General features: G+C 37.5%; 1 protein-coding gene across 1 annotated transcript in view; it reads left to right on the top strand.

Moving 5' to 3' along the window:
- Positions 1 to 23,117, top strand: part of LOC126779544 (programmed cell death protein 4) — a 28,457-nt gene that overhangs the window by 587 nt on the left and 4,753 nt on the right. The window contains exons 2-9 of the mRNA XM_050503640.1: positions 8,310 to 8,470; positions 12,462 to 12,563; positions 13,808 to 13,925; positions 15,807 to 15,966; positions 16,460 to 16,549; positions 17,609 to 17,741; positions 19,541 to 19,651; positions 22,503 to 22,642. Coding sequence (XP_050359597.1) covers positions 8,310 to 8,470; positions 12,462 to 12,563; positions 13,808 to 13,925; positions 15,807 to 15,966; positions 16,460 to 16,549; positions 17,609 to 17,741; positions 19,541 to 19,651; positions 22,503 to 22,642 — 1,015 coding nt within the window. The remainder of the gene's footprint in view (positions 1 to 8,309; positions 8,471 to 12,461; positions 12,564 to 13,807; positions 13,926 to 15,806; positions 15,967 to 16,459; positions 16,550 to 17,608; positions 17,742 to 19,540; positions 19,652 to 22,502; positions 22,643 to 23,117) is intronic.

The following is a 23,117-nucleotide window of genomic DNA, read 5'->3' as shown; positions in this document are numbered from 1 at the left end:
CGCACCGGTAGAATAATATTATGGTGTGTTATGTATTTACATTGCGGCATTTTTAGCGTCTTGTTCAAGGTCACCCAATCGTCTGCTTTTGCGCAGTTACGATTTAACGAAGGGGTCCTTTTTCGTGTTGATTGCCGTAGGTCATTAATTGTGATAGTTGAATGACTCGTTACGCAATCGTAACTTGTAAACAACTTTCGTTGTCCAACCAAGGCTATTTTAAACTTGTTTATCTAATGCGGTTTACAGATAAAAATAAATGAGTTTCGATATAAATGTTCTGTACTGCAAAGAGTTGTTATTGTCATATATAAACCTATCAACCGAATTCGACATAACAACGTTGAGAAAAATTTTACTCGCCTCTATTAAAAGTGAAGGCCATTTTTGTTATTTTGACCTTGTCAATTACGTGTTGTGGACAGAGACGGAAATATGTACTAAAATAAAAAAATTCGAGCTTCATAAGTTTCGATATATTTAAATTAACATATATTAATACTCGACCGTAAGGTCGAGTCTGAGTTTCGCGTATTTTTCAAAAATGTCCTCCAGACCGATTTCGGCAACGGCGGCCAATCTCAAGAGTGTTTAGCCAACGCAGGAGATATTATTATTTTTCAATATTTATTTTTATTAGATATTCTATTCTTATAGCTTGTCCAGACTATCTGCTCAGTCAAAATTACTGAAATTTGGATGTAGCTTTATTATGCAACATAAGCGTCTGCTAAGAAAGGATTTTTGTAAATTTCAACCTTTTATATTTATGTAACTTGGTATGAGTGTCATGAAGTTAGAAAAATGAAAATTTTAATTCTTACTTTTACTCATATGTCAAGACGGCAAACAACTTAATATTATTAAAAATGAATGCTTATAGTTGTTCAAATGTAACTATTGCATATGTACAAGGCGTAGACTGAAAAGCAGCCTAGCTGAGACTATTACCTTTTCAACAAATTATCAAATATCATACTGTTAACTCTTTATGGTATTGTACCTTAATTTTGTCTTTGTTTCTTTTTGGTGAATAAAGTTATTTATTGTAATTATTATTGTACTTGTTTGAACTATGCCAGTTAGTTACCATCTATATATAGTGGCAGTGATCTAGTAGAATTAGATTTTTTTTTCACTTTTTAGACATGGCAATGCATGCATGGTTCGCTTAGGACTTGGTAGTAGGGCTTTGTACAAGTCTGTCTGGGTAGGTATTACCAACTCATCAGATATTCTACTGCCAAATAGCAATACTTGTTTTGTTATGTTCCGGTTTGAGGGGTGAAAGAACCAGTGTAAATACAGGCACAAGGGACAACATCTCATGTCTCCAGGTCGTTGACACATTGGTGATGTAAGGAAGGGTTAATATTTCTTACAGCGCCAATATCTATGAATGGTCTATCTATTTTATAAAAAAATATACAAATAACACATTTTTTTGTCATGCATGTATAATTTTATATATTATCTTTGAAATAACACATTTTAAATTTATGTAAGTTTGTCCGTCATCATGCTGAAACTACAGAAAGGATTTACTATATTTCTCTTTATTTAATTTAAATTATAGTTAAATTAAACTGGCTTTAGAACTCTTAAATATACCTCCTTGATTAAGTGGTTTATATTTTTTTTTTATAATATTGGCAGGCGGACATACAATTGGGCCACCTGATGGTAAGTGGTGACCAATGCCCAAAGCATTGTAAGAAATGCTTAACCATTGCTTACGTCGCCAATGCGACACCAACTTTGGAAACTTAGATGTTATGGCCCTTGTGCCTGTAATTACACTGGCTCACTCACAGTTCAAACCGGATCACTACAATACAAAATTCTGCTGTTTTGCAGTAGAATGTCTGATGAGTGGTTGATACCTAGCCAGACGATCTTGCACACAGCCTTACCACCAGTAAAGTGTTATATGTTTATTAATATTACATTATATATAAATATAAATTTTGTTTAAAAAAAAAAAATGTATTTTTTGTGAAACAAGGAAATGTAAATAAGTATATAAAGCCAAGGTTTATTGTTTTTCTCGCCGATTTAGAATTTTATATTCATACTAGTTTCCGCGTTGTATGTCGCCCACGTGTGAAGGGGTTGGTATGTACCGTATGTGATTTTTTGTACTCCTGACTAGTGTTGCCGATCGTTAGTCCTCTTATAGCCAACCCAGCGCAAGACTATCGATAGTGTCGATACTATCTCAACTCAGAACGAGGCAATACTATCGAATGAGTACAACACTATCGAGTATCGATAAACTGTATGGCTTTTTCAGAATAAAACTATCGATACTTGCTTACTTCCTGACCCGTGTCTTTTGTTTTCTGCTTATGAATTTGATGTTATCTTCCTTAGTTATTGTACACAGTTTTAACTGTAAAAACATATAATAACTTGGGGTTTATAAAATCGTTTGATTTTTAGTTGATAACCCCAAATCATTAAATCAATATTATTTTAATTTAGATTTGAACGATTTAAAGTTTTATGCTATTGATATAAGAGCCATTGTGCCGTGTTTTTTTTCTGACGTATGTTATGCCGTTTTTTAAGACGACAGACAGTTTTTAAAGACTACAGGCGCAACAAGCGGAATACCACTCATAACAAGATCTCCTAAACTATCCGCCCGATTGACGTGATATTTGTCACAGTTACTCCTTCCCCGACTTTAACGCGGATTAACGCGAATCCTATCCAAAATACATTCTTTTTTCTTCTTTAATTGTAAATTCTTCGAATAGCCATTATTTTCAATTTACATCTGGCCGTCTGGTCGTCCCGTGGTGGCCGTTTTTTTTCATTTATTAATGCAGCATGCGTATAATTCTTCTAACAGACTTTATGGCAATTGAAACGAAGTATAATCGTTGCGGTTTAACCGTTATAATATTCTTTAATGTAATTATCGACTATTGGCATAAAATTAAACAAATAAGTTCAAACATTATAACGAATCGGATATATATACTGAACGAACTTACCTGTTCGTGAAGTTCTATCATAATTATACTCGTGCTTCGTCCGAAGAGATTAGTAACACCCACCCTCCCTAAGAAGCCCCAAATTAATGGTGGAGGATATATCCAGGAATCTCTAAGCTGACTTGAGTGGGGGTAGGAACGTTTTTATTTTATTTTCTCTAAACTATAGTGTGGAAGTGGTGTCACGTATGCTGTAAGTAGTAACTACTTTGTGTTCAGTGATATTCATACGTTACTAATCTCGAGGTCGAAGCACGAGTATAATAGTCAAAGTTGGATTGGAATTGAATCGGGAACGTATCGTACTCGTTATAGATTAGAAGAATTGAACCCCTGATATTCCTAGTAAGCGATAGCGGCGGCTTTTGTACTGAGAATATTTTGATGTGAATATGTCTTAGAAGTCTCGACCTTTTGGAACTACGACACGTGCGGTCCTCTCGATAACGCTTAGTAAATTATGACGGTACAGATTAGTGGAATTTATGTAATTTTATTTATACAGCAGCAACTTTTTTTTTATCGCTGGAGAAACGCTTTACGTGTTTCCCCCACGGGAACAGTGGGGGTATGAGGGGCTCGCCGGTGTCCAAGGCGCCGAGTGTGCCCCGTGTACATCGGAATATCCACTAAAAACCAGCGGTACCCTTTCTGTCTTAACGAGGAACGCCACGGGATCGATTTCTCATGCTACCGTGACATTATAGCACCACCTACTTCATACCCTATGAGTTATCACTTACACCGTTGGTTGCCTGGTAGAGATCGCTATGTAGCTATAAGGTCGCCAAAATTGTATGCTACTTTAATTTAGGCTATATCCATGTTTTGTATTTATAGGTATACAATAAAGTATAAAGTAAAGTAAAATAGAAATCGTCACCAGTTAAATTCACTCTCGTTGGCGTTAACGCGATAACTTGGGTCGATTCATTTGACATAGTTATCATTATTAATCGTTATCAAATTTAATAATATGTTTATTGTAAAATTTTCTGCATTTTTTTTTAATTGGACGTAAATTTTCGAACATATTACGTTTTGTTTAATGATGCCGTATCTCGGAAAGTCGTTGGTACTGTTCCTGAGTAATTATGAGAGTTAGGGAATAGAGAAGCCGAGGTGGTCCAGTGGTTATTACATGTGAATATTAACCGATGATCGCGGGTTCAAATCGGGCAAGCACCGTTGAATTTTCATGTGCTTAATTTGTGTTTATAATTCATCTCGTGCTTGACGGTGAAGGAGAACATCGTGAGGAAATCTGCATGTGTCGAATTTCACTGAAATTCTGCCACATGTATATTCTACCAACCCGCATTGGAGCAGCGTGGTGGTATAAGCTGCAAACCTTTTCCTCAAAAAGGTAGAGGAGGCTTGTGTCCAGCTGTGGGACATTAACAGACTGTTACTGTAACTGTACTGTACAATAAATAATTTTTTTATCCACAGATAAGATTTCGACTAAAAGTATAAAATCAAAAGAATTACTCTGGATGAATTTAACACGTAAGAAATCGGGTACAGGCAGCAAGTATTTTTATACAAGTATATGAGTTTCATACAAATCAAGTGACAAGCGTGAATCTCATCTTGTATTTTATATAATATTATTCACTCAATATTACAATTTAATTCAAGGATTTTCTATATTCTCAAAACAAATATGCCTATTTATTATGCACACATGTTCATATATTTTGTACACTAATGTTTGTTTTCCTAACGCGGCGTTCGTGGCAAAGAAACTGCGTAGTCAGTTTATCTAAAGACGTGTGTTGCTATCACTGAATATTCCCATGATAATTTAAAAAAAGAATGATATTTTTTTGCTGTCTTGTTCTGTCTTGGCATGGGTTATGTTTGCTGTTTATAATTCGGTGCCTAGGCCAATATCAAGAACTGTTATTGTTGTTATCAGAACTGAAACGACGTACAGATGTCGGTTGTTCTTTATGACTTATGCCCTTTTGGGTAATACTGTTGGTATTAGTTACGTTGAGTACAGTTTTAGCACGAATGATTTAATTATTTCAAATGGAAAAAATTGCTTTACGTTTTACTCAAATTGGGTCCTTCTACCACCAGGCCATAAGGCTCATAAATATAATTAAGGAGTTTTTTTATTATTTATTTATTCATACGCAAGGTTTGTTTAAGATTCTTATACAAGCTATGAATTCCAAATCAGCTTCTCGCTGTTATTTGGAATTTATTAAATTAAAAAAATATATATTAAATAAATTCGTTCAAACGAGGCGTGAAGAGGCATCTTGCGGCCCGGCAAGGCGAGGGTGGCTAGCGCAAAACATTCTTCCCGTCTGTACTGGCCGTCGTCGCGTTTGGACTCTACTACCACTTACCATCATCACTTGCCTTCCCGGCGAATATATATATAAGACTGCGTAATAGAGGGTCGTGCCGTTGGCAGTCACGGCATACGAGTTGTTTTTATAAGGCGCGTCAGTATATATTTCGCATCAATAATTGTTAAGTATGAGTGTTTAAAAAATGTTATTACATTGTAAATAATTCCTTATCAGTTCAATAACAAGGTACGGTTAGCATGAGTCATTGTTTCTTATCGTGTTTGTGAATAATTTATTGAATTTAAACATATATAAGCGTCGAGATGGCCCAGTGGTAAGAACGCGTGAATCTTAACCGATGATCGTGGGTTCAAGCCCGGGCAAGCACCACTGAATTTTCTTGTGCTTAATTTGTGGTTATAATTCATCTCGTGCTTGATGGTGAAGGAAAACATCGTGCGGTAACCTGCATGTGTCTAATTTCACTGAAATTCTGCCTTATGTGTATTCTACACCAACCTGCATTGGAGCAGTGTGGTGGAATAAGCTCCAAACCTTCTCCTCAAAAAGGAAGAGGAGGCCTTAGCCCAGCTTTGGGACATTCACAGGCTGTTACTGCAAGCGTCTAGATGGCTCAGCTACAAAATAAGCCCCAAATTTTCTCTTTAGAAAGGGGAAGGCCTTAGTTCAGCTGTGGGTTAAACTAGATGTGTTAAATTTGTATAATATAGTCTGTGAACTATGATACGCAACTTTGTCAAAGTATATCGAAAATGACAGTACTGTAAGGAGCGTTAGCAAAAAAAAAAATAAAATACAATTATCGGATTTTGGCAAAGGGCTTAAGTAGATTACTATTAGATATTTATGTAGGATTTTGTATGTACAACTTCTCTTTCTACGTAATATTCTAATCCAATAACAATCTTATCGCTGATATAATTGTACAACCATAAATCTCTAATACGACACAGTAGCTAAGTACGAAGTAAAACTCCACGTAAACAAACAAAGCCTCGCGAAACATCGACGCGAGTTAGTCAACGCTACCCGCTACCGGGCCGCGCGATCAGATACAAAAGGTCGTATCTCGGCCTAATCGCGCGTGTATTATACATGGAATTATAAATAATCTTAATACCCAATAATATTAAGAGAAAATAAACAACTATGTTAATTCATCAACTAATATTATTATCAGTGGTCAATATCCATCTTTAAACATTTTCACGCTTTGTACAGACTGAATAATTAAGAATATAGGTTTTTTTTTCTGAATTACTACCTCAGTCTCTTTATTTTTGTGTTGTAATTATTATTTTTAATTAACAGTGCCTAACGTCCTCTATTACTGTATTACTACTCGCTGTCTGTATAAAGCAATGCATTATTTGTATTGCTTTTATCGACCGTAATTAGTTTTGTGTGCCAATTAAATAAATTTCATTGTCATTTGCCATCCCGGGGCATATAAAAAAAAAATGTTTAATTTTTCGTTTTTGTTTGAACAAATAAGATGACTGTAATTTAGAAATTGTAGCGGTTATCGTTGAGATGCGTCTCAGAAATTGTGAATGTGTTCAAGTGCAAAAAACGCCGATGATCGTAAGCATGAAAATCGCCCCGTATTTGAGTAGTTTTGGTTAAATTTGTCCCGCCATTTAGAGTACATAATAAATAATATATTCCTTCTGACACCCCCCTCTCCTCATTCGCGGTAGAAGCCGCAGTCTCAAACGGATTATAAAGGGAAAACTTTTTGGTTGTATCCTCCTTGATAGTAAGGAAGGCGAGACCGCTCGATAAAAATACGTGTCGTGGAAAATTTAACTTGAACACAATATCTTCTAAACTAATAAATAAGGAGACTTTTGTTATTGTAATGCCTAAATTAAATAACTACTAAACCATATACGTAAAACTTATCCTAGAAGATGAAGCTACTTTCGGAGATTTTAATATGTAATGTTAGCCACGATGGCCCAGTGGTAAAAACTCGTGAATCTTAACCGTTGATCGTGGGTTCAAATATGGGCAAGCACCACTGAATATTCATGTGCTTAATTTGTTATTATAATTCGTCTCGTGTGTGACGGTGAAGGAGAACATCGTGAGGAAACCTGCATGATTTGAATTTCACTGAAATTCTGCCACATGTGTATTCCACTAACCCGCATTGGAGCAGCGTGGTGGAATAAGCTACAAACATTCTCCTCGAAAAGGGAGAGGAGGCCTTAGCCCAGCGGTGGAACATTCACAAGCTGTTACTGTTATTATATAAAAAAATATTTCATGATCTTGTTTATATTTCGATTATATAGTGCATTGTGTGTATTATTACATGTTTTTATTTAACTTGCAATGTTTTTGATCGTTTTGGGCCAAATCTCGCGAGCTGAATTCGAACGACTTCCTTTTAACCTCGTGGAATATTAGATGTTGGTTCAGTTTCGATGACAATGCGTTTTATGGTAAACATGACTTGATTCTATATCCACGATTGGTTCCAGAAGAAGGCACTTCTCAACGGTCAACAGCATAGATACGAAATTTTGTTAATAAAAGCCTTGTGACAGCTATTACTGATCGATGATGATATCCTGGTGGTAGGGCTTTGTGCAAGCTCGTCTGACTAGGTATCATCAGATATTCTACCGCAAAGAGCAGTACTTGGTATTGTTGTGTTCCGGTTTTGGTGACCACTTACCATATGTTCGTCAAAAAAAATCTTCCCTCTCTCTCATAAGCCGACGGGACGGCAGTCTCAAACGGAGTAGTGAAGCTCTAATTGTTGTCGTTTAGAACAGCGGTACTCCATGAATAACACGTGTTTGTGGCCTCTACAAAGAAAAAGTTGAGTATCGCTGGTTTAGAGTATAGGAGGCCTTTGACCAGCTATGGGAAACTTATAGTTTAATACATTGCAATAACGTGGATTCAGAATTTACCGTTTTTATGACAAAATTGGGTGGTGTTTTAATATAAAATGTGATTTCAGGCGGTGCCGGAGGAAAGGGAGTCTGGGGTGCTCCCGGCTCTGAACTCCTCGAGGAGTACGTGGAAGACGCCAACGACCCCAACTACGACTCGGAGGCCGTCACTAATGGCGACGTCGAGTTCAAACAGGTGATAGTCGAAGCTGATCCGGAGGAAATCGTGGTAAGTGATGACATACTTGGTGATTAACATGCGTATAAGACTATATATAGAAACTGTAGCTTTTCTGGCGTGCGCCGCGTAGACCAATAGAGTTACATGTATTACGATATAAACTTTATATGTAGTCCCAAGTCGAAACGGCGTATGTGTGTAAACATACATATCAGCTGTAAATAATATACTAAAATAATTATATAATTTATTTGACTAATATATCTGACCTACCCTACTTATGTATGTCGTTGGATGTGATCCAATTAAAGATTTGCGTATAAATAGTGGATGAACTAGACACACCTTCGTCGTGTCGACGATATCATGTTATCGGGCACGATTACGATACAGGCTTAGTCAGTGGCCCATCCGCCTGGTGGTTAATGGTCACCACCGCCTGTGAACATTGTCAAGTCAAAGCCTGTGAATGTCCCACTGCTGAGCTAAGACCTCTTCTTTTTTGAGGAGAAGAGAGCTTATTGCACCACGCTGCACCAATGCGGATTGGTGGAAACATTGGATAAACATTGGCGCTGTGAGAAATATTAACCAATTTCAACCTTACATTGCCAATGCGTCACCAACCTTGTGTGCTAAGATGTTATGACCCTTCTACCTGTAGTTACTCATACACTGGCTCACTCTTCAAAACGAAACACAATAATACCAAGTATTGCTGTTTGGTGGTAAAATATCTGATGAGTGGGTGATACCTTCCCAGACCGGCTTACAGAAAGCCCTACCACCAAGTAATCAATACCATAAGGTGCCCATTAGTCGCTTTACCTTCCTATTATAAATAAATTAATTAATTAAATAGAATACTTAAGGCCTCAGAATACTAGCGTCCTATGAATACATCGAGCGAGGCCGGCCCTCTGCTCAGGGCCTCGTCGACGTAGGGGAAAACTACGCCTGTGCTGTATATTACATAGCCTTATAATTTATATAGGCGACCGCGCGTGCCGTAGTTCCAAAGGTCACGATTTCTAAGACATTTTTTGCTCTACTCCCTCTTACCCCCACAAGGCGCTGATACATGTTTCATATCAAAATATTTGCAGTACATAAGCCGCCCTATATATATCGCTTAGGAAAATCGAGACGTATGTGTGTGTGTGTGTGCTCGTGTGCGTGTGTGTGTGCGTGCGTGCGTGCGTGATTGTGTGTGAGTGTGTGTGTGTATGTGTGTGTGTGTGTGTATGTGTGTGTGTGTATGTGTGTGTGTGTGTGAATCTCTTTGTTCGCTGTGATATATGATGTATTTTAAACTTAAATTATGTATTTTTCATTTACGGCTAATGTTTATTTAATTGTATATTTTATCCGATCAGCTTCTCGTGTCGCTGACACTGTTACATAAAATATCATAAACATGGTCGATATGTTACTGGAGATAGCGGAAGCGGGAGCGATTAATGTACAGTCAAATCGCTTTAGCGTTTTTTTCCGTTTGTAGTAGTGCTCCGTCAGTGGTTAATTGAATATATTTTATGTTACTTTTATTTATATTCATGAATTACTTTAACTGCACACATTTCATATTCTTTATCATCTGAAAAACCATCGTTCTGGTATTGTATCTAAGGCCTATCTCTCTACGTCTACTATGAAATTATTTTTCTTCTTCAGTAGAATAAATATATAAACAAACAGTTCTTAATTTCTCTACAGTTATTGCATTAAATAAATGATATTGTATTTATGCAAATTAAGCACATGAAAGTTCAGTGCTGCTTGCCCTATGCTTTAAGATATATATATAAGACCGCTGAGCGAATACAGCTAAACGTGCTTCTGTGATAAAATCGCTCTGCTTATCACCTTATCAGCTTAACAGTCAACGCCCTCGAACCGAATGGGGACACGAACAATGCCATGAGTGTCATATTCGAAATAACACAAGAAATTTTCTTTTAAAATTGGAATTAGATTTAAAAAAAAATCGGGTGTTCTCTGGCGATATCTCAATGGCTGGACAAAGGTGTTGTTTAAAAAAAAATATTGAGCTTGATATTATAGACTAGTAAATACTCGCGGCTTCGCAAGCGTGGAATTCAGTTTGTGACGTATTTCCTTCAAAATCTGTCATTGTAATGTACATAGTGTACATGAATTTATTATGTATATAATAATCAAATTGTTAAGTAGCTAGCAGTGGTGGTTTAAAAAAAAAGGTTGTTTTATATAAATTATAGTGTTTGCGTGTGTGCGAACGGACGATTGCACTTTTAACTCTTAGTCCGATGGAATGCAGGTCCCGATAGCAGGCTCCGCGAATCCAAGTTCCGACAAGGAGTTGTAGGTTGTCAACATTAGCTTCAGCTGCCAGCAAAGTCGTATTGTGGGGATAAGAACGCATGTTTGAATTATACATGAGAAATATTTAAATTATTATATGACAACGGTGGTCTGAAAAAAAAATGCTATACAAATAGTCATGTTAACTTAAATACCACCCACGCATCAGATATTCAATCGCCGAACATAAAGAAGAAATTCTACTAACAAACAAAACTGCATTAAATATATATATAAAAAAACACTCGCCGTCTGAAAGATTGTCCTGTGGCATTGTACCCGAGACGCGGGCACGATTGCCTCTGCACCGCTGGACTCAGCCTTTGGGCTAAATCAGCGCCAGCTCGTGGGTCACCATAAATACCGCAAAACAGCAGTAATTGGTATTGGTATTGTTCCGGTTTGAAGGGTGAGTGAGCCAGTGTAATTACAGGCACAAGGGACATAACATCTTAGTTCCCAAGGTTGGCGGCGCATTGGTGATGTAAGCGATGGTTAACATTTCTTACACGCCAATGTCTTTTATTTTATAGTAATTGGTATTGTTGCGTTCCGGTTTGAAGGGTTGAATAAGATCGTGTAACTACAGGCACAAGGGACATGACGTCCTAGTTACCAAGGTTGGTGGCGGATTTACTATGTAAGGGTTATATATGTTACAGCGACAACATCTAACGGTGGTGATAATTTTACCACCAGGCGTACCAAATCGCTTACCTATTTAAAATAAACAAAAAATCAAACAATGTCGAAATGCATAAAACCAACGAAGTATTACGTTTTACGTTGTATGCAAATGCGACCATCTTGTCCCTGTTGCGCACGCGCATGTCTAGCATAATCAATTCAGGGGGTCAATGACTATTGCTGTAATGCAATAACAATACATACATATTTGTAATAATAATATTATATACAAACTGTAATTATTGATTAATTGTGAAGTTATAAATAGTGATTTTGTTATGTAATTATTTAGATGTAAATAAATACTTTAATTTCAAGTATGATATATATTTCGTTTGTATATTATTTATTACATGATTGTGTGAGGGGGTATGGGGGAGGTGTTAGGTATCATATTATGTATAATTCTGTACCCGCTGACAATGTGTGTGCAAAAATTTCGTGATGCTTGAGCAGTTAAGACGTACGTCGCTGAAACTAGCCGAAATATGACATTTCTGAGCCTACACTTTTCTACGAGACTGTGTACCACTTTGTTGCTTATATAACGTTTTAACGCATTGACTTGGAAACTTGAAATTTTGTATGCTAGTTAATTAAAGATACACAAAAGAGATAGTTACCACAAAAATGCGGCGCAGAAAAAGGGAGCGCGCGGTCTATTGATCATGGCTTATATGTATATGCCCGTCCGTCTACCTATAATATACTGGTGGTAGGGCTTTGTGCAAGCTCGTCTGGGTAGGTACCACCCACTCATCAGATACTCTACCGCGAAACAGCAGTACTTGGTATTGTTGTGTTCCGGTTTATTCCGGCGATGTAAGGGATGGTTACCATTTCTTACAATACCATTTGGGCGTTGGTGACCACCTACCATCAGGTGGCCCATATGCTCGTCCGCCTACCTATATTATAATATAACGATGTATCTACTACTTGTGTCTTCAATTGTTTTAATAATTTTTTAATATATTATATGTATAATGTTAATAAATCTTTGTTCCAGCGTAAAGCGGAACCGGTGATATTGGAGTATTTCGAGCACGGCGACACTAACGCGGCCGCTGAGGACTTTCTGGAATTCGTAACGTCTTCGAGGAGTCACCTGGTGAGAATTGATTATTTTCTATTTATTATGAATGAGCCGTTGTGGCACAGTCGCTGAAACGTGTTAATCTTAACCGGGGATCGTGGGTTCGAACTTTGAACGCGGGGAACAAGGAACACTTATCTATATCATATCATACTTATATTGTAAATTTTTAGATTTTTTTTTTTTTCGTGTAAAAACTTAAAATCCTTTTGTTATGTGACAAAGCATTGCTCTGTGATGGTGATCACTTACTTTATTTTATCTAAGAGAACAAACGCGTTCAAAAAGACGCGCGTTCTTATCGCAGTACCGATATTGTCTAAACGATTTTTGGCTCAAGCCGAAAACAGTACCGTATTTACGATTTTTTGTCCAAGCCGAAACCAGTACCGTATTTACGATTTTTTGTCCAAGCCGAAACCAGTACCGTATTTACGATTTTTGGTCCAAGCCGAAAACAGTACCGTATTTACGATTTTTGGTGCAAGCCGAAATCGTAGCCGATTGATCGGCTGTCACCACCACCTCCAGTCTAAGCCGAAGCTTAGGTACCGGCGACAAGATCGGTTTATAAGCGGAATACCACTCATCACGAGATCTACTAAACCATCCGCCCGATTGACTTGAAATTTGTCGCAGTTACTCCTTCCCCGACGTAGACGCTCACTGAGAACGGATTTTACGCGAATCCTATCCTAAATTCAATTTTCTTATATAACCATGCGAAGCCGGGACGACCCTGTCCATTCGTTTATTCACTTTTCGAAATTTGCCTTAAAACGTGACACTTACCGATTAATTTTCAATATAATTGACTCTATAATCAAATTGTTACGATGTCACACTCACTGTACAGTAACAGCCTGTGAATGTCCCACTGCTGGGCTAAGTCCTCCTTTTCGAGGAGAAGGTTTGGAGCTTATTCCATCAAGCTGCGCCAATGCGGGGTGGTGGAATACACATGTGGCAGAAATTCAGTGAAATTAGACACATGCATGTTCCTCACCAAGTTTTCCTTCACCGTAAAGCACGAGATGAATTATAAACACAAATTAAGCACATGAAAATTTATTGCTGCTTGCCCCGGTTCGAACCCAAGATCATCGGTTAAGATTCACACGTTCCAACCACTGGGCTTTTAACTTCAATTTACTAGTTAAATCTGTCAAAAATAAATAAATAAACAAATGAGAGTATAAAGTATACTGTATAATACATAATTGTTAATTATTATATAATGTTTCTCTCTAATGTTTCAGATATGTGAAACTATAATAGAAATAGCGCTGGACCATAAACTGTCTCACTGCGAAATGGCTTCCGTTCTCATATCGGATCTCTATGGAAGACTTTTCTCAGCCAAGGACATCGGTTATGGTAAGTAAAACCTTCATCCTGTAATCCGGCATTAGCCCTTCTTCAGGATAGAGTTCACGTAAATTGCGTTTTAGTTAATGTTATATAAATAATAATAACCACATTTATAATTATCAAACAACGCTTATGTACCCCCTGGTAATCGTGTTTGACATTTTGACTACCTCGCGCCTAGAGCGATCTCTCTTGCTCTATCCCAGGGCACTTGCCTATACCAACGACGAGAGAAATATAGACAAATAATAATCATTTGACGGGCTGGTTAGCGGGGTTGGTTCACGCCGAAGGTTGTGGGTTCGATTCCCACCCAGGACAGACATTTGTGTGCATGAACATGTCTGTTTGTCCTGAGTCTGGGTGTAATTATCTATATAAGTATGTTTTTACAATATCAGTTGTCTGGTGTCCATAGTACAAGCTCTGCTTAGTTTGGGATCAAATGGCCACGTGTGAATAATATCCCAGGATATATTATTATATATTGGCCGTAACCTCTAATTGTCTATTTTCCATGAATTAGTTAAGTGGAGTAGTATTGTATTATAAATAGAGATATATTAGTTGAGAACTGTTTGTAGTGCATAATACAGCAGATCTATTAGCAAATCGCGTGGAATATGTAAATATAAGGTTTTTTTATCTTTACTCTGTCTTCGATTTAAAAAAAAAAAAACAATAGTATATTTTATTATGTGCCATTTTATTATGCATAATTCGACTGGACGGCAATCCGTCAATCAGGAAGTTAGCAGGCGCAGGGCTATACGGGCTCTCCGAGGCATCTGACTGTAACACTGATAAGGCTAATTTGTAAATTCTGACACTGTTAAAAGAAACACCAAAGCAATTGGTTCTCGAAATTTTAATCTATGACCTAGCGACCTTGAAACTCTGAAGTGAGTGGTACCAGCCCAGGCGGTCCAGTACATGAATCCTACCATCAAAATATGTATAATATATATATATATATATATTTATATACCATCAAATACCATCAAAATATGTATAATATATATATATATATATATATTTATATATATATATAAGGTCAGTACGGGTCACACCCTCCTTCAAGGTAGCATGCGCAAGCGATCCCGTGGCGCTCCTCGTTAAGACGGAAAGGGTACCGCTGGTTTTTTAGTGGGTATTCCGATGTTCCGTGTGGATACCGGTGAGCCCCACATACCACCCCCCCCCCCCCAATGTTCCCGTGGCGGAAACGCGTAACGCGTTTTTCCAGCGTTAAAAAAAAAGTGGGTCACACCCTCCAACATTTCCGGAGGTGAAGAAGACCAGCTGCTGCTGTAGCGTTATAGTAGTTAAAATATTGTAACCATGTAGTAACTACTGTAAAGCTCTGTGCGTCAAAAATATTGTTCCTTAAAAAAGGCACGGGAACTTATGAGCCTGAGGATGTAACCTATCACCAAGTATCTTTAATTGAAAAAACGTTTGTTCTAAAAGTCTAGCAAACTGAAATTTAGATTAAGCATCCGCTATGAAAGAATTTTGGATATATAAAATTTAAGAGAGGCGGAAATGAAAGGATAACGTCGTATGGAATGTACACGTACGAAGGTGGAACGGGCAGCTAGTGTTCACATAGTGTCCGGAATGTTTGTTTTGACCTTGAAACTTGAGTCAATGAAGAATTAATTGATGGGTGGGTTACCAGACCAGACAGTATCTCATCATCCAAGTTTCTCACCATCTATACTTAAGAAAAAGAAGCGTGAAGAGGCATCTTGCCAGGCGGGAGTGACTTGTGGAGGACATTCTTCCCGACTGTACTGGCCGACGTCGCGTTTGGACTCTTCCATGAACAATGAGGCAACGTACACATTATATCACAGAAAAATAAAATGTTTTTATTGTTTGCAGCATTTGAACGACTCCTGGACAAGCTACCCGATCTGGTCCTCGACACGCCGGATGCGGCCGTCTTGCTGTCTAACTTCATCGCGCGATGCGTGGCCGACGACTGTTTACCGCCAAAGTTCGTGCAGACTCGGGCGGGACTAGACCTCAATCCGCCGGCCAGGTGAGCCGTCTTACGGATAATTTATTATAAATGTTAATATAATTCATTTCTGTAATAAAATTCCGCAGATATATTTATCTTTGCCTGTTGATTGAAAAAAAAAAAAACATTAATGGTACACGTTGGCTCGATAATAGACAATATAGATTATAAAAAACGCGGTTTTTATTGTATAGGTAGATGGACGAGTCATATAGTAACCGGACAAATGTTTTTAACGGGCCGGTCGGCGTGGTTGGTAGATATTTGCCTTTCACGTCGAAGGATAGACCATTTGTGTGCATGAGCATGTCTGTTTGTCCTGAGTCTGGATGTAATTATCTATATAAGTACATATATTAACAAAAGAAAAGTAGTATATGTAGTATATCAGTTGTCTGGTTTCCATAGTACGAGCTCTGTTTACTTTGGGATCACATAGCCGTGTGTAAAAAAATTATATAATTCATCTTAGCTGTTTGTCTGTCGAGTAATGAGCTGTAATTATTTTCAGACAAGCAATTCACAGAGCGGAGACGCTGCTGTCCATGAAGCAAGGGCTGGTTCGCTTGGACAATATTTGGGGAGTTGGCGGCGGTATTAGGTGAGTACTAACGATGAATGCAATTGTACAAACTGTAGTTTATTCTACTGGTAGTAGAAATAAAGATAAAAAAAACCTTATATTTACATATTCCACGCGATTTGCTAATAACTCTGCTGTATTATGACAACAGTAACAGTTCTTGATTATATAATCTCTATTTATAATACAACATTATTCCACTTGACTTTTACTTTTGGTAGAGCTTTGTGCAAGCTCGTCTGGGTAGGTACCACCCACTCATCAGATATTCTAACACAACACAGCAGTACTTGTTATTGTTGTGTTCCGGTTTGAAGGGTGAGTGAGCCAGTGTAATTACAGGCACAAGGGACATAACATCAAAGTTGGTGGCGCATTGGTGATGTAAGCGATGGTTAACATTTCTTACAACGCCAATGTCTAAGGGCGTTTGGTGACCACTTACCATCAGGTGGTCCATATGCTCGTCCGCCTTCCTATTCTTAATAAAAAAAATAACTTCTATATATAAGTAGTTAAAGAGGATTGTTATTAGTTATATAACGGTTTGTTACACGATGTTGTATAACATCACTAACAATTTATAACTTTTGTTACAATTTGTTAAAAGTTAAACAACAAATGTTATGCAACAATCTCTAACGTTATATAACTGCTGTGTGGGACCACCTTTATATAGCGTTGTAATCGCGCACAAAATTACATATATAATAAATTATATTTCTAAACCTTCGTCTATAGATATATCTGATATATATATATATATATATATATATATATATATATATATATATATATATATATATATATATATATATATATATCAGATATTCTTGAGGATTTGATTCACGGCTGAAGAATTTTATTTTTAAAGATACTAGTTACCGTGTTAGTGCTGAACAGCACCCCCCCCCTCCCCTGAACTGGTCAGGTGTTTGGTAACCTATGTCCTTTTTTATTTCATGGCGATCAGTGAAGTAGTTAAAACATAAAAGTGTAACAAACAAACGAACACACTTTTCCATTTTTAATATTGGTTAGTATACATCATGTAAAAGACCATCTAATAATTTCCAGGCCGGTGAAATCACTTATAAGACAAATACAGCTGCTACTGAAAGAGTACCTGACATCCGGCGACCTCGCCGAGGCGATGCGCTGCGTGCGCGAGCTGGAGGTGCCGCACTTCCACCACGAGCTGGTCTATGAGGTACCAGGAGAACATACATACATACATACATACATACATACACACATACACACATACACACATACACACATACACACATACACACATACACACATACACACATACACACATACACACATACACACATACACACATACACACATACACACATACACACATACACACATACACACATACACACATACACACATACACACATACACACATACACACATACACACATACACACATACACACATACACACATACACACATACACACATACACACATACACACATACACACATACATACATACATACATACATACATTATAAAAATAGTAATAATTTCTCTCTAAATCATTGGGTTGATTGTCGTTTGAATAATGTTAGATATAGATTGTTTACATCTTAACTAGATGAGTTTATGTTCTATTTCAATTGAAATGAAATTATTTTTATTTCTCTCAACGCAAAAGAAATGTTTATATGTGAGGTAATTAATTAATATACCGTTTTACAAGGTACACATTCCTTTGAGAGACTGGTGTTCGTATTTGTTTGATTGTTTTACAGATTTATAATGTCCTCCAGACAGATTTCGGCCACGGCGGCCAATCTCAAGAGAGATTAACCAACTACGCAGGAGATGTTATTGTGCACAAGTGTGTGCGCAAACACAGGTGCACTCTCTATTCACTAACTCTCATAATCCGATGGGACGGCAATCCGACACGACCGGAAAGAGTTCAGGTGCAGGACCAACTGCTTTACGTGCCTCTGAAGCACGGGACAAACTTCCAACTTCCAGACTCCGGACTGCTACTGAGAATTTTCTGACGGAAAAACTCAATAACTTTATTGACCCGACCCAGGATTTGAACCCAGGACCTCCGGGTCTGCGGGCTTACATCAAGCCACTAGACCAACGAGACAGTATTTTACAAAGTAAATTAAACGTTTTACAGATTACCACTCACGGACCTATACGTAGGTAGCAATTATTATTGACTAAATTAAAATGTACGAACTTTATGCCATCACATCAAATCATAAGAAAAGAAAAATAATTGAAATATTAAATAATATAATAACCTATATAATATTGTAAATATTCCATCAGTGTGTGTGTGTGTGTGCATGTGCGTGTGAGTTGCGTGTGAGTGTGCGTGTGAGTGTGCGTGTGAGTGTGCGTGTGAGTGTGCGTGTGAGTGTGCGTGTGAGTGTGCGTGTGAGTGTGCGTGTGAGTGTGCGAGTGAGTGTGCGTGTGAGTGTGCGTGTGAGTGTGCGTGTGAGTTGCGTGTGAGTGTGCGTGTGAGTGTGCGTGTGAGTGTGCGTGTGTGTGTGTGTGTTATCTTTTCTTTCATTATTATTTAAGATGCTTAGTGTCCTTTTTGCGTGTCGTGAATGGCAACTTTTACCCTTAGACCTATTAGTTTGTAAATTTTTAATTTGTAAATATTACTGAATGCCATGTTGGTGATCCTAAATAAATAAAAAATTAAATATAACGGATGAGTAATGGAACTACGTAGAATAATTATTTTACTCACATTACTATTAGACACTTCTCTTTCAGAGTACGAGAGATTACGCAGCCACGATTTGTTCTGTTAGATTTCTTAACTAAAACTTCTTTGGTTCTTAGATAAATGGCGTCACATTTGAACACATTTAGCTATATTTTCGTTTGTATGTCGAGAAAAATGATGTTTTTTTCGATATTTACTATAAATCCGACATGATGAATAACTATTATTGTAAGCAGAAGTCTTGGTTTATCCCAAAAATATATATTTTTTTTAATTTTTATTCGCAGACAGTGTTGTTAGCAGTGGAAAGTATCAATTCGACTGTTGAAGAACAACTCTGTACGTTCCTAGCTGAGCTGCGTAGATGCGTCATCGTAACACCAGATCAAATGGAGAGGGTGAGACTCGAAGTGTATTATAATAATAATAATAATAATAATAAACAATCGTCCATGAAATCTCTAACTACTGAACCGTATCCAACAAGGAATTTTTTAAGGAGACGCTCTGAGCCCCCTCTGGTTTTGCTTGACCTTAAATCCTCTTCACTCTTGTTAAATAAAACCAATACAGGATTCACATTTTACGGTAATAACGCCCAATATAACTTATCACATCTCATGTACATGGACGATATAAAACTTTACTCCACTGACAAAAACACGCTGCTTGAGTTAGGAAGCATTACGGAACAGTCCTCAAAAGACATTCATATGAAATTCGGAGTCGACAAGTGCAAAATTCTGTCAATCTCGAAAGGAAAAATCCTTAATAATAGCTACACACTCGAAACTGGTGAACAAATTGAACCAATGGATGAACAAAGCACATATACAAATACCTTGGTTTTAAACAATCTAGGCAAATACTACAAACTACGACAAAATAAGAATTGCTTACAAAATTCTCGCACCGATTAAATCTCGTATTGAAGACACACCTTAACTCTAAAAACACAATAAAAGCGTACGTACTCTTTAGGAATAATACAATGGTCAAAAAGTGACATAAAAAATTTCACTTCACTAAATATAGGAAACATCATCCAAAATCTTGTATTCAAAGGCTCACACTACCACGCAAAGAAGGAGGAAGGGGTTAAAAAGACAAACACAATTTACGCAATAAGCAATCTCACTCAGAGCATACTTCCATGATAAATCCGAACACTCACCTCTACATAGACACGCAACAGAAATAGACAAAAAGCTTACACCATTAAACTTACAAGACAAAAACACTCAAGTAAACGAACATATCATAAGTACACAACAATAAATGTTGGCATGGGCTGAAAAAACACTGCACGGGAGGCACCGAGCCTATTTGAACCAACCCCACGTCGACAAAGAGAAGTCGAACGAATGGCTCAAAACGAACTGTTCTCTGAGACCGAAGGTTTTATGCTCGCCATTCAAGACCAAATAATAGCAACTCGTAACTATAGGAACTACATAATGAAGGATAATAATAAACCTACTGACTTATGTAGACACTGTAACGCAGCCTCTGAAACTTTTTTATAGAATAGGAAGGCGGACGAGCATATGGGCCACCTGATGGTAAGTGGTCACCAACGCTCTTAGACATTGGCATTGTAAGAAATGTCAACCATCGCTTACATATCCAATGCGCCACCAACCTTGGGAACTAAGATTTTATGTCCCTTGTGCCTGTAATTACACTGGCTCACTCACCCTTCAAACCGGAACACAACAATATCAAGTATTGCTGTTTTGCGGTAGAATATCTGATGAGTGGGTGGTACTATTCAGCATATAACGGAAGCTTTCAAATCTCTCGCACAGACCGATTATAAGCATCGACATGATCAAGTGGCTGCAATCATACACCAACATCTAGCATACAAATATAAACTTATAACAGAAATGAATCCATATTACAAATATAAACCGGAAAGTGTATTAGACAACAGAAACCACAAAATCTACTGGGATAGAACAATAATAAGTGACAAAACTATCTGTTATAATAGACTAGATATTACCGTTCATGATAAAATCAATAGAATCGTTTATTTTATAGCCGTTCCTAATTCACATAACATACAAACCACAATATCTGAAAAGTTAGTAAATATCAAGATCTCGCCATAGAAATTAAAACGCAATGGAAAGCACAAACAGTACACATAGTCCCAATAGTCCTATCATCCACAGGTATCGTGCCAAAATCCTTGACACAAAGTCTGAACACCTTACAAATGCCTCCATATACTTCAAAAAGCCGTAATCCTTAACACCTGCCGTATCACCCGAAAGTTTATATCATCATCCACTTTATCATCAACGTTTTTAATATAAGCGACACTCCTTAACGCTTGGCTGCAGCCCGCGTTTTAGGTTTAAACACTTCGAAAGAAGAAAAACTTTAAAAGTTAAATAGAAAGAATAATAATATAATAATAATAATATCCAGGGACATTTTTCACACACGGCCATCTGATACCAAATTAAGCTTGTACAGAGCTCGTACTATAGAAACCAGACAACTGATATACTACATATACTATTTTTCTTTTCTAAATACATACTTATATAGATAATTACATCCAGACTCAGGACAAACAGACATGTTCATGCACACAAATATCTGTCCTGGGTGGGAATCGAACCCACAACCTTCGACATGAAAGGCAAGCACCCACCAATCACATCAACCGGCTCGTCTTATTTATATTATTATTATATATAGTCATATAAGTTCTCCTCGCGGCGCTAACAAACCCTTTCACATTTTAAATATTTGTTTGGACTAGCAAGAAAAAACCGCGGCTTTGCCAGCGTGGAATTCAGTTTGTGACGAATTTCCTTCAAAATCTGTTATTATAAGGTACATAATGTACATTAATATAGTAGGCAGTAAATGTATATATATATATATATATATATATATTTATACAGAATATCTGACGAGTGGGTGGTACCTACCCAGCCGAACTTGAACAAAGCCCTACCACCAGTAGAATTTAATATATTAGCTAGCTAGCAGCGGTGGTCTATAATAAAAAAATATGTTTTTTTATATAAATTATAGTCTTTGACTGTGTGACAGGACGATTGCCCCTTTAGCTCTGTTAATCCAACGGGACGCAGGCTTCGAATACAGGTTTCAACAAGGAGTTAATAGGTTGTTCACAATAGCTTCATCTGCCAGCAAAATCTAGTTGTGAAAATTATTAATTTATTATTAATATATAAATAAACCAACTTTCATTTTCATCTTCAGGGCTTCCTCCGTGTGCTGGAGGACATGTCCGACATTGTGCTGGACGTGCCGCTGGCCTACATCATGCTGGACCGCTTCGTGGAGCGCTGCACGGCGCGCTTCAAGCTCGCCGATAACGTGCTGGCACGCATGCCCACCAGGTGATCACCGATACCATCCACCTAGCTAGAAAATCCGTAGCCGTTTATGCTGTACATATTTTTTGTCTATTGTAATAGGCAGGAATACAGATATACGAACCATAGATTTACCTACTGGTGGTAGGGCTTTGTGCAAGCTCACCTGGGTAGGTACCACCCACTCATCAGATATTCTACCGCAAAACAGCAATACTTGATATTGTTGTGTTCCGGTTTGAAGGGTGAGTGAGCCAGTGTTATAACAGACACAAGGGACATGAAATCTTAGTTCCCAAGGTTGGTGGCGCATTGGCTATGTAAGCGATGGTTGACATTTCTTACAATGCCAATGTCTAAGGGCGTTCGGTGACCACTTACCATCAGGTGGCCCATATGCTCGTCAGCAATCCTATTCTATAAAAAAAAATATTCCACGAGATTTGCTTATATCTCTGTCTAATAAACAGTTTGTTGATCAATGATCATGTATTTATTA

The sequence above is a fragment of the Nymphalis io genome, chromosome 29 (assembly GCF_905147045.1).
Source record: "Nymphalis io chromosome 29, ilAglIoxx1.1, whole genome shotgun sequence".
NCBI lineage: Eukaryota > Metazoa > Arthropoda > Insecta > Lepidoptera > Nymphalidae > Nymphalis > Nymphalis io.
Note: the sequence above shows the minus strand (reverse complement) of the source record. Positions and strands in the feature narration are given on the sequence as shown.